The sequence below is a fragment of the Leucoraja erinacea genome, chromosome 17 (assembly GCF_028641065.1).
Source record: "Leucoraja erinacea ecotype New England chromosome 17, Leri_hhj_1, whole genome shotgun sequence".
NCBI classification, from domain to species: domain Eukaryota; kingdom Metazoa; phylum Chordata; class Chondrichthyes; order Rajiformes; family Rajidae; genus Leucoraja; species Leucoraja erinaceus.
In genome coordinates this window covers 18806251-18818563 of record NC_073393.1, presented here as the reverse complement: position 1 = coordinate 18818563, position 12313 = coordinate 18806251, and the positions used below count along the sequence as shown (strand labels likewise).

The window sequence follows — 12313 nt, the reverse complement described above, 5'->3', positions numbered from 1 at the left end:
TCCAGCCACGACACTTGGCATTCAGGCCAAAGAGTTCAATCTTAGTTTCATCAGACCAGAGAATCTTGTTCCTCATGGTCTGAGAGTCCTTTAGGTGCCTTTTGGCAAACTCCAAGCAGGCTGTCATGTGCCTTTTACTGAGGAGTGGCTTCTGTCTGGCCACTCTACCACAAAGGCCTGATTGGTGGAGTGCTGCAGATATAGTTGTCCTTCTGGAAGGTTCTCCCATCTCCACAGAGGAACTCTGGAGCTGTCAAAGTGGCCATTGGGTTCTTGGTCACCTCTCTGACCGAGGCCCTTCTCCCCCGATTGCTCAGTTTGGCCGGGCGGCCAGCTCTATGAATAGTCCTGGTGGTTCCAAAGTTCTTCCATTTAAGAATGATGGAGGCCACTGTGCTCTTCGGAACCTGCAATGCTGCAGAAATTGTTTTATACCCTTCCCCAGATCTGTGTCTCGACACAATCCTGTCTTGGAGGTCTACAAACAATTCCTTCATCTTCATGGCTGGGTTTTTGCTCTGATATGCACTGTCAACCGTGGGACCTTATATAGACAGGTGTGTGTCTTTCCAAATCATGTCCAATCAATTTAATTAACCACTGGTGGACTCCAATCAAGTTGTAGAAACAACTCAAGGATAATCAATGGAAACAGGATGAACCTAAGCTTAATTTTGAGTGTCATAGGAAAGGGTCTGCATACCTATGTAAATGTGATATTTCAGTTATTTCTTTTTAATTATTTTGCAAAAATTTCTAAACACTTGCTTTCATTTCTTCATTCTGTGGTATTGTGTGTAGATTGATGATTTAAAAAAAAGAATTTAATCCATTTGAAAAAAATAACGTAACACAATGTGGAAAAAGTGAAGGGGTCTGGATACCTTCTGAATTAACTGGATATGGAACAAGCTGCCAAATGAGATGGTAGAAGTGGGTACAATTACAGTGTTTAAAATACATTAGGACAAGTACATGGATGGGAAAGTTTAGAGGAATATAGTGCAAACACAAGCAAATGGGATTAGCTTAGATCAGCATCAAACAGGTGAGTTGGGCTGAAGGGCCTGTTTCTATGCTGTATGTTTTGTTATGATTCGATGAACAACCTACTGACTCAGAAGTTGAGCATCTGCCACCTGAGCCACTGTGGATGCTCTTTTACTTTCGCAGCCTGGACCAGTGGGCAAGGAGCTTCTCTTGTTGTGGACAATGGTTGGAGGGGAGACATTTTTATCCTTGGGGCTTTGGGTGTATTGAGAGCTAATAACTTTACTTTTGGGGCTCAGGGAGAGAAGGCAACTGCTTCCAACCTTTCTCACTGATTCTTAAGAATATAATAAACAAAACCAGAGAAAGATCATTCAACCCCTTGTGCTTGCTGATTGTGACTGATCAATTATTTCAGCACCACTTTTCTACACTAATTTACTAATTATAATTATCCATCGATCTCTACCTTTTCATCTACTCGGTGTCTAAGCCCTCAGGTGGGGAGTTCTAAAGATGATTTACCCCCTGGTTGGAGCAATTTCTCCTCATCTCCGTCTTGAATGGATGACACCTTATTTTGAGACTGAACAATAGTTCTGGACATCTCAACCAGGATAAAACATCAGCCACGTCTATCCTGTCAAATCCCATATACATTTTGTATGGTCCTCTTGTGGTCGGTTCTGTTCTGGAACCAAATCGTACCACAGGTAGGCAAGTTGTAAGTTGCTTTATCTCAGTCTTGACAAGTTTATAATTGGAGACTTAAACACCCAAGTGAAAAGGTCTGTGGAGAAGGCCTATGGAGAGCATGAATATATTTTTTAATTTGGTGAGGTTGGAAGGAAGAGTGTTCAGGGAATATTTTAAATAACCTGGGTTGGGTCAGTTGCACAAATCAATTATAACACTCCTATTTGGCATTGAAGCAGATCTAGTTACAGCCTTGGAATGACAGCTACTGGATCACCAGGCCGTTATAAAAAAGAAACATCTGCTAAGGATTTTCTCCTGGCTCCTCCTGTTCTCCATCGTGACTTCACAGTGTGCATAAAAGAGGTTCTTGCCCAAATTACAGAGACCAATCTACAAGACCCTCACAGGAAATTCTCTGTGATTATTTTTAAATAAGAATATCTCATTAAAAAAAAAAGAAAGTTGCTTGTAAAGTGACCCATGCTGATAAATTTTTGGGCCTTGCTGCAAAATATTAATTACAACACATTGCTGAGTGGCATAGGCATTTCATCCTGCTAAAAGTTTAATTGTTATGGATTTGAACCCTGCCTGCTATGAGTAACTGCAACCACAGGCTTCAGTGAATTGGTTGCATGGAGAACAGAACTCATTTTCTTACTATTTTGTAAAGTCATGAAATAGCAATCAAATACAAATCCTCCTCCATCTGCTGGAGCTCAGCCTGCAGCCAACATTGCTGTCATGATAAGAATTTAATTGAACTTACCACTGCAGCATGAGCGCACTGATTACTACCGTGTCTTAATGAATGATGTCACCCCTGGTGAAACAGTGCAGACGAGTTACTAACATCCATGCTGCACCACCTCATGAGCTATGGAAGTGAGGCGATTCCTTCCAGCAGCTGACACTAGCATTTATCCAGCAGGTAACCTTCCTCGAAGTCAGCTTACCTCTTTAGCTCATTAAAATGTGAGAGCACAAAACATATTCAGCTGTTGTAGATGGAGATTACTTTTGAAATCCGATGTTTAAAGAGCAAATTTTCTGGACAAAGTTTGAGCACAGTTCGCATTTGATCGCAGTATCAAGCATTAGTTTGGATCCGGGGTTCTTACAGCACTTTCCTGGATATGGAACAAAATGTAACAAGAGAAGCAAAAGACACATTGATACATCAATTCTGAGTGCCATTTCCACCTTCAAAATTCAGTTTGAGGAGGAAAGGATTTATTTTTATTTGTTTTAATGGGAAAGGAATGTGGAAAACAAATATAAAAACCTCAATGTAATTCCTAACAATTTCTTTCATATGTATAACTTCTAATAAACAAATATCATATACTACTGTTTACCGTGCCTTGATGCCGGCGCTGTGGCTCTTGCCACGTTTACATCAGGGTCCGACAAAACCAGACCAGATAACGTTAGATTAGATGGATTTCAGAGGAAGCAAAATTAAAATGAATTCCTACCCTTCCTGTGCACCAGATTTCCCTATTGGTTTCACACACTCCCACTATTCACAAACAAAATCCCATGAGGAGGAATCCTGCCTGTGCACATTTCTTTCTCTAATACAGACACAAACAAGACTAGTGAGAACCATGAATATCCAGACCTTTGATGCTGTGGCATGATGGTTTCACCCCAATCGCAGCCAACAGGTGAAAGATGTTTTTGCTGCTGTTTGCACTCATAACAACAGCGGGTCTGAAAGGCTGAGTTTTTTTTTCTCCAGTATGAAGATGCCAAAGCTTCTTTAGCTTGAATATTTCCGATTTGCCTCTTGAAAGCGAGTTCAACAAATACAACAAAACATTCCCCATATAGCACACTTTCAAATGCCCCCCCCCCCCTCCCCACCAACCCAACCGCATCACTCTCGCCTTTGGCTCACATTCTAGTTGGTATCAGCCTGACTTGATCTTGCAGCTCAAATATTTTAAAAAATTCTTAGCAACTCCTGGATGATCTGATAGTAAATTGCGCATTGAGTTATCTTGTGCCCTGTAGGTTGCAGGATAACATCTTGAAAATGATCCACAAAACAACGCCATTTTGGCGATAAAACTTTGAAGATATTATTAAATTATCAACTGCTCCATCTTCCTTGTTCCAGAGTTCTGCCTCAATTTTCAAACATGATGAAAGAAAATTATGTTCAATATACAGTATATAATTATTGGCTAATCTGTCTCATATCCATTTGGTGAGCATTGCGTTTGTTGCCCCCTTCTTCGAAGATCAGATACATAATTATCTGTTTCCTTTCAGTTTCCTCGGAAAACTTTGATTTTTCCTATTTGAGCCAATGAATTTATTATTTTTGCTTCAAAATCGGCGTGGTGAACCCCAGTTTTGCGGAATTCTCCAGCATACCGGTTGTTTTCCCAGTAGTGATGCCAGTTTCCTCTGCTATCAGCACCAAATCCATACACGTTGACCTGAGGGGACAAAGTAAAGGGGTTGAATAAGGTTGCAGAGGTTGGCTTTCAATTCTTGCACCACTTCAAACCGCCTGGCCAATCAGGCTCAACATTTCTGGTTTTTTTTTTTGTCAGTCTCTGTCAACCACTTCAATTCATTGAGTGGTTGAATCAATTCATTATCAATGGGCAGAAATACCAGTCAAGGTTGGAAGTTTACCTGGTCCCTTTCTTCTGATAATGAGAAACCTCATATTCCAGGGAACTGAGCATTCTCGGTGCGTGGTTCAGTATCACAACTTGTGCTCACTTAAGCATTGTTACAACAGTCCGATTCTGTGCTATGCTGAGTCTGGATAAGTGTGAACATTAACTTGTTCATTCTGAATCACAATCTTCTCTATAGGCCTGTATGATGCTAATTATATCAGTGACCTGTACATGATGACGGAAGTGTCATTCAGAGCACTATATGTAGCAGAACAAAGTATGGATGTGTTGAACACACTATTGTTTGTGGGGTGTTGCTAGGTAGAATCTAACCTGTTCATTTTCACAAAATACATACTGTAGGAATATAGTATTGTGCACTTTCTTGTGAACTTCAGCTGAATGTTGTACAGCACCGTGACTGAACAGCAGCCTTCTCTGTGACTACATTACAGACTTCCCTATGATAGCAATGTTGTCATGTACATCTAGCAGCCTTCATGTACAAGCAGTGTGTATCCAGAGGCTGAGGGCTTATGGTGACCAGGTTGCTGCTTTATTCTTGCATATTTAGCATTGCTAGCCTGTGCCAGCTTTCAGTTGTAATCGGACATGCTACAAATGCAAATACACATGGAAACTGTGTGGCTCTACAACAGTAGATGCATGTGCATCGATACGAAGTACTATAATTGGTGACAGCAAATGTCAATGTTGGAAATGGACCAGTCTACACAATACAAAAGCCTATTTACCACATCTGCAGTTCCTTGTTTTTATAGCCTGTTTATTACATCACACCTCTTGAGGGAGAGCACATCATCTGGGCTCTGCTTTCTTAAACCCGCTTGAATTTCCTGGGAAGAATTATTAACAGAGCCTCCACACGCCCAGTCCAGGCGTCAGATTGAGAATCCAACAGCTGCGGCTTTTACGACTGGTGGTAGGACGCAAAGTTTCGAAGTTAGTCAGCAAGTCAGGCAGCATGTCAGGCGTACATGGATAGGCAACACTTTGGGTCAGGTAACCTATTACTCCATTACTTTGTGTTCTAAGCAAGATTTCGGCATCACAGTTCCTTGTGTCAACTTAAAGACTCGTAATAACTGCTGGCAGCTCTCCTGGGCTTTCTGCATTCATGTAATGCACAATAGTAATACAAGTATCTACAACAGATTTCTCTTTGTAATATAAAGGAAAAATGGATCTCAGCATTTTAAAACACATCCTCATGACAATAAGTCAATGCATATATATGGAGGTTATAATAACTTGATTAAGTGTTTTGTACATCGAGAATCTAAGTGAACATGTTAATCCTGGTCAAATTGGGAAGGCCAGGACCCTAACACTGAGTAAAGGCTTCAGGGCTGCTAGGCCATTTGGTCAATTTAAAAATGCTTTCTGTAGAAATGGGACAAGCTGCAGAATGGTGCCAGTTTGTCTAGAGCCTAGATCAGAGCTGCAGGAAGAGAATGGGAACATCTGCAGACCCTGACAATTAGGTGCAAAATGCATAGAATGAATTGGATGAATGCAAACCGGTCATACACATTGTAAATAATGTTGCAAAGCTTTACTTTGCTGAATGTTGATTGGATTAAGTATTGAGCCTTGTCTGGTTTTCTTGCATATCAGGGCACATGTTGCGATGTTCGCTTCCTCTGCGAAACACTGTTTGAATACAATGTATTAGCCACTGTATTATTGTGTTAGGGAAATGTCTGTCATGTATGGGGTTAATCAATATCTGTAATTGGATTATAAAGAGACTACCCACATGTGGTTCGGCCCCTCGAGGTCCAGGGGCCCATAGAAGTCCGCTACCACGAGATCCTGTGTCGATCTTCTGGGAGAGCGCTTAGGACTGCGTGACTTTCTGAAGTGTCTCTGTTTGAGCGAGGCCAAGAGGGCTTGATCAGGCAGATACGAGGATCGAACCCACTGTGGTTAGGTACAGTAGTGGGAACTGTAATTGTGTTTCGTCAAAATAAAGTTTAGATGTGTAAGTGCTTGACTCAGTGATTTTTGACTGAAACTAGACTGGGGGGAAGCTTTGAACGAGCAATTTACAAACGTTTGTCTTTGCTCTGTGTTAATGCAAGTGCATGCATTTATAAACAGGCTAGTATCAGCCACGCAGGAGCATTTTTGTGCTACATTTTAGGCATCTTGATTCTGTGCATTTAATGCATTTCGTTGTCTTAATGCATTTCTGTGGTATTTTTTTTTTTTTTTTGTGGTATTGTAAATGGCTCCAACATCTGGGAGAATTCTTTTGGGATTTCTTTGAACAGGGTAGCAGAAAAACAAAATGTTAGTTGCCAGGTAATCCCTTTCTACACTCTAATTCCTCAAGGTATTTTTGCCTTCATATACTTTCCAACACTTGTTACAGCTTCAATGAGCTTTTCTCATTTACATTTCAGATACATCTTTTTATATGCTCTGATTTGTATTAGCTTAAACAATTATCATGTTTGCTTTCATCCTGTATCAGGTATGCAGACTCTAGTTATCTCTTCCTCATACAAGCATCAAGCTTGGGGTCATCTGACCTCTGCTTCCAGATTTCCAACACTGGCAAGGAGGGCACTTTGTCCCTTATTCTTACAATTAAGCCTCAGAGGTGAAAACAGCCTCTTCTCCAGATATGAGGCACTTACCTCATCACAGATATGGAGAGCAAAAAACAGAACCAGCATTCCTGTGGACGGATATCTCCCGTGATGTTCTGTCCACTTGTCATGGATATACTTGAAGAATGTTGGGTTGTAAATTTGCACCTGAGTAAAGATCAGGAGTTAGACTATAAACAGTGTTTTTTAAACAACGTCAGTACTGAAGGATGAAACACTTGTTACTCTCTTCAATGTCTCTCTGGGTTTTGAGTTTTACTGCAGTATCAGTACCTCAGGACGGAGCAGTTGAATGAATAAGTTTATTGGCCAAGTATTCACATACAAGGAATTTGTCTTGATGCTCCGCCCACAAGTGACAACATGACATACAGTGATAGTTAGGAATGACACATAAAACATTAAACATTAATAATAAAACATTATCGATTAAATATGTGATTTAAATAAAATACCAGAGCAAAAGGAGGCTACAGATTTTTGGTTATTGAGTAGAGCTACTACTCGTGGAAAAAAGCTGTTTTTATGTCTGGCTGTGGCGGCTTTGACAGTCCGGAGTTGCTTTCCAGAGGGAAGTGATTCAAAGAGTTTGTGGCCAGGGTGAGAGGGGTCAGAGAAGATCTTACGCGCTCGCTTCCTGGCCTAGTTGACTAAGATCTTGCTCAAGTGGTCAATCTTTATCTGTTTTATTATTTGTGCTACTATTCCCCAATAAATATGCAACATGTTTGTTCTGTTAGTAATTTCAGTAAAATATAAAAACATAGTATTTGTATTATTAGTAAGTGTTCCAACTTTCATTCCACACAGCTAGTTAGGGCAAAGCTGTGGATGGATAGTGGCACATGTCCCACATTTCCAGCAATCCGAGTTTATTTTTAGGGGACTGTCTATGTGATGATTCAACATATTCCCATTGACAGTGTGGATTTCCAAACAGTGCTCCGGTTACATTTCACACCCCAAAGGTTGGTAGATTGATTGCTTGTGTAAATTGCCCCCCAGGGTGTTGGGTTTACATCAATAGAGGTCTTCCTCTACCTTTCTAGCAGGATTACTGCCTCTGTTTGAGGAGCCCTGTCCAACTTTCACTTCACATATCATCCAATATACTAATAAAGACACGATCAACAGACCCTGACTCACCTTGTTTTTATCCACCCGTAGAAATTGTTTGACAGGCGCGTAAGTGCTGAAAATAAAAGAGATATGGACAGGTGAATCTGAATCTATGAAGAATAGGTTTATAACTTTTGGTTTCTGACCACATCGCTACTTTCCACTGCAACCACAGTTGTCCTTGGGCAATCCTCAGCTCCATCTAGGGCCCCCGATGTAGATCAGTGCATTCTCCTTTAGTGTAGTGACCTCACCACTACTAACCACTCCCCATTATCTTCAGTATAATTGTAGCCTCCCCACCTCTATCTCTCTCTCTACCTCCAGTGACAGACCACGGACAGCCAGGGCACAGTGTGTGTATTATAACAATGTTTTAAATAAACTAGTAGTGAAGACATCATGTGTTTGACAAGTCTTTACATGGTATCAGAAGTGGGATTTTGCGCCTACCGTCGGCTTTTTTATTTTTCTTGTTGTTTTTGTCCCAGTTCTATTTTTTTCTGCTGTTGTTCACCTTTTATTTACCATGGCGAACTCGTGTCGTAAACCTGACATGCTGGTGTTTGACTCAGACATCGTGCACCGGTGGACTGTCTTCAAGTGCGACCGAGCACTACATCGCGATCGCTCATCCTAATGCCACCCCTGCGGTGGAGGCACATCTGCTCCTCAACCTGGCTGGCCCGGAGGCCATGGAACGTTATGAATCGTTCGAGTACGGCGTTGGGGAGGACGCTCGGGACCCGGTATGTCTTATGGCCAAATTCACCGCGCTCTGTGACATTCCCACTAATTGCATCATTGAGCGGTATAAGTTTTTCACCAGGCGACAGAACCCCGGGGAGCACATCGACTCCTTCATTGCCTCGTTGCGTCAATTGGCTCAGTGTTGCCGCCTGGACGCGGTGACCCCCGACCAAATGATCAGGGATGTCCTAGTTCACGGTCTCCAGGACGATAAGCTACGAGCTGAGCTCTTGAGGAATCCCGATCTGACTTTAAACGAGGCTTTGCATGCCTCTCGCATGGCTGCTGTTGTCGCCTCGGTATATCCACCTGCGACTCAGGACATTCACTATGCCGGTGCTGCTGGACGCCGGCGGAACGATGGCCCGCCACGCCAGCGTAGCGCTCCCGCACCCGCGAGGGACAGCCCGCGTCGTTGCCCCAACTGCAACTTCGCTAGTCATCAGTTTAATGTTTGCCCTGCGCTGGGGAAAACTTGCAATTTCTGCAGAAAGCTCAATCACTTCTCTGCAGCATGTCGATCCCGTGGCAGGCCTGTCCCTGCTCCAAGAAGGAGTCTAAACAACCTTACTGAGACTGATAACGCTAGTGGTTCCCAGCACCATTCAGACAAACTCCCTGATTCAGATAACAGTTCCTCCCATGATGAATCGAGTATTTTTTCACTCTTGGGTGCACCTGCTTTGATAGCGGATCCCTCAGTGCGTGTTACTGTGAATGGGGTGTCCTTTCCTGCCAAGGTCGACACGGGGGCATTTGCCAATGTTATGTCAGTGAGCCTCTTCAAGCAGATAAGATCTGGTGAGAAGGTTACTCCCGACGACTCCCGTCTTCATGCCTATGGGGGGGGAGTGCTCGTACCAGTCGGGAAGGCAACCCTTATCTGTACGGTTCTGGAGACCTCTCGGCCCCTCACTTTCCTCCTGCTGAACACTGAGAATGTTACTCTGTTGGGCGCTCGTGCGTGCCAGGACCTCGGTTTGGTTTCCTTCCACCGCGATATCCACCTGGTGCAGGCCCCCATGGACCCCATGAGCGAGTACCCTGATCGTTTTGATGATGTGTTGGGCAAACTACCCTGCAATTACAAAATCGTTGTGGACCCGGGGGTCGATCCGGTGATCCGCCCGGCTCACCGCGTCTCCTTTGCCATGAAGGACAGGGTGGAGTCGACTCTGCGCCACATGGTGACCATGGGCATCCTCAAGGAGGTGAGTGATCCCACCCGGTGGGTCTCCACCATCGTTGTTGCTGCAAAGAAGGACAAGAGTGAGATTCGAATCTGTATAAACCCCAAGGACCTGAACCTTGCCATCAAGCGCCCGCACTACCCCATGCGAACGGTGGAGGACGTCGCTGCACAGGTTGGCCCGGCCACTATCTTCTCTGTCCTCAATGCCAAGAGCTCTTTCTGTCAGATTCCGCTGGATGAACGTTCCTCCTTCCTGACCACCTTCAGCACACCTTTCGGCAGATTCCGTTTCCTCTGCATGCCTTTCGGGATCAATTCTGCCAGCGAGGTTTTCCAGCGTACCATGGAGCAGCTGTTTGCAGGTCTGCCGTGTGCTATCATCGTCAATGACATCCTGGTGTACGGGAGGGATGTCGCCGAGCACGACCTCCACCTCCGCCAAGTCCTGGATAGGGCTCGGGCGGTTAACCTCAAACTCAACCCCAAGAAGTGCCGTTTCCGTGTCCCGGAGGTCACGTACGTGGGCCACGTCTTCGCGGCTGAGGGTCTAAAGCCAGACCCACAGAAGACAGCTACGGTCTCGGGGATGCCCGCTTCGACCGACGTGCCCAGCCTGCAGCGCTTTCTGGGCATGGTGAACTACCTGGGGAAATTCATTCCCGACCTCAGTGAGCTGAGTGCACCCCTGAGGGAACTGCCCAAGAAGGACACTGCCTGGGTTTGGTTCCCGCACCATCAGACGGCTTTCGAAGCCCTGAAGTCCCAGCTGGTTCGCGCCCCTACTCTCAAGTTCTTCGACTTGAAGCGCCCTATTGTCCTCACCTGCGATGCCTCGAAGTTCGGTCTCGGTGCCGCCTGCCTGCAGCTCTACGACGGCCTGCAACTGCCTGTCTCCTACGCTTCCCGCACCATGACCCCTGCTGAGCAGCGTTACGCTCAGATTGAGAAGGAGCTCCTTGCCGTGGTGTTTGCCTGCTCGAAGTTCAAGGATTACATTCTGGGCAACACCTTCACTATTGAGACCGACCACCAGCCGCTGGTCACGATCCTGAATAAGCCGATCCATGTTGCCTCTTCCCGTTTGCAGCGTATGATGCTGCAGCTCCAGTGCTTCACGTTTCGAATTGTGTACCGCAAGGGCAAGGACATGTTTGTGGCCGACACACTATCCCGCGCACCGCTGACGTCCACTGCCCGACACCCATACGAATTGTCTGACCTGATGATGTTAAACGTTAATATTGTGCCTTCCCAGCAGATGCAGTCCCTGATTCAGCACACTGCCAAGGATCCTGCCCTACAACAGCTTGCGGACGTCATCCGTCGTGGCTGGCCTGATCGTCGCTCTTCCTTGCCGGATGGTGCTGCACCCTACTTCAATAATCCGGGATGAACTTGTGCTGCTCGACGGCGTGGTGGTGAAGGGCCACAAGGTTGTGGTGCCTGCTGCGTTGCGGGACCACTATTTCCAAACTGGCCACAGCGGCCACCTCGGGGCCGAGGCCACTCTGTCCCAGGCCCAGAGTCAGTTTTATTGGCCCGGCATGGCACAGGACATCCGAGAGAGGGTCTCCGCCTGCTCAACCTGCAATAGCCTCGCTCCCCATCAGCAACGACAGCCGCTCCTGCAACAGCCTGCCCCCGACCTGCCGTGGACGTCGGTCGCCACTGACATTTTTGAGTGGCGCGGCAAGACTTTCTGGTCCTTGTGGACTCCTACTCCAGCTGGTTCGAGGTGGATCAGCTGCCCTCTCTCACGTCTGCTGCTGTCATCGGGAAGCTGCGCCGCCACTTTGCGACCTTTGGCTCTCCTGTAACTTTGCAGTCTGACAACGGCGGCCAGTTCTCGAGTGCGGAGTTCCGCGCCTTCGCTGCCTCCTGGAACTTTCGCCACCTCACCAGCAGCCCTGAGTACCCGCAGAGCAACGGCCTTGCTGAGCGCGCCGTCCGCAGTGCCAAGGAGCTGCTGGAGCATTGCAGACTTTCGCCGTCGGATTTTTACCTGGCCCTACTCAACCTCCACAATATTTCCCGTGACCCTGCCCTGGGCTCGCCTGCTCAGCGGCTCATGTCCCGCACCACTCGCCCTCCGATCCCTGACTCCCAGCGATCCCTAAAGCCCGCGGTCCTCAGCCCTGCTGCTGTCCAAGAGCGCATTGCCCAGAAACAGGCTATCCAGAAGCTCTCCCATGACAGGTCCGGCCGTCCCCTTCCGCGTCTTTTCCCAAACCAGGTGGTCCGGATGCAGTCCCCCTCCGGATACTACAGGCTGGCTGTTGTCG

The 12313-nt window shown here is 45.9% G+C and overlaps 1 protein-coding gene across 4 annotated transcripts in view; it reads right to left on the bottom strand.

Annotated features, from left to right (window-relative positions):
- Nucleotides 1–2873: 2873 nt before the first annotated feature.
- The window catches only part of st3gal2 (ST3 beta-galactoside alpha-2,3-sialyltransferase 2), a 129897-nt gene continuing 120457 nt past the window's right edge, over nucleotides 2874–12313 (bottom strand). For all 4 annotated transcript variants that reach the window (XM_055648717.1, XM_055648716.1, XM_055648719.1 and 1 more), the window contains 3 exons: nucleotides 8117–8162; nucleotides 6998–7117; nucleotides 2874–4139 (listed from right to left, as the gene is read on the bottom strand). In XM_055648717.1, coding sequence (XP_055504692.1) covers nucleotides 3966–4139; nucleotides 6998–7117; nucleotides 8117–8162 — 340 coding nt within the window. In that variant the 3' untranslated portion in view covers nucleotides 2874–3965. The remainder of the gene's footprint in view (nucleotides 4140–6997; nucleotides 7118–8116; nucleotides 8163–12313) is intronic.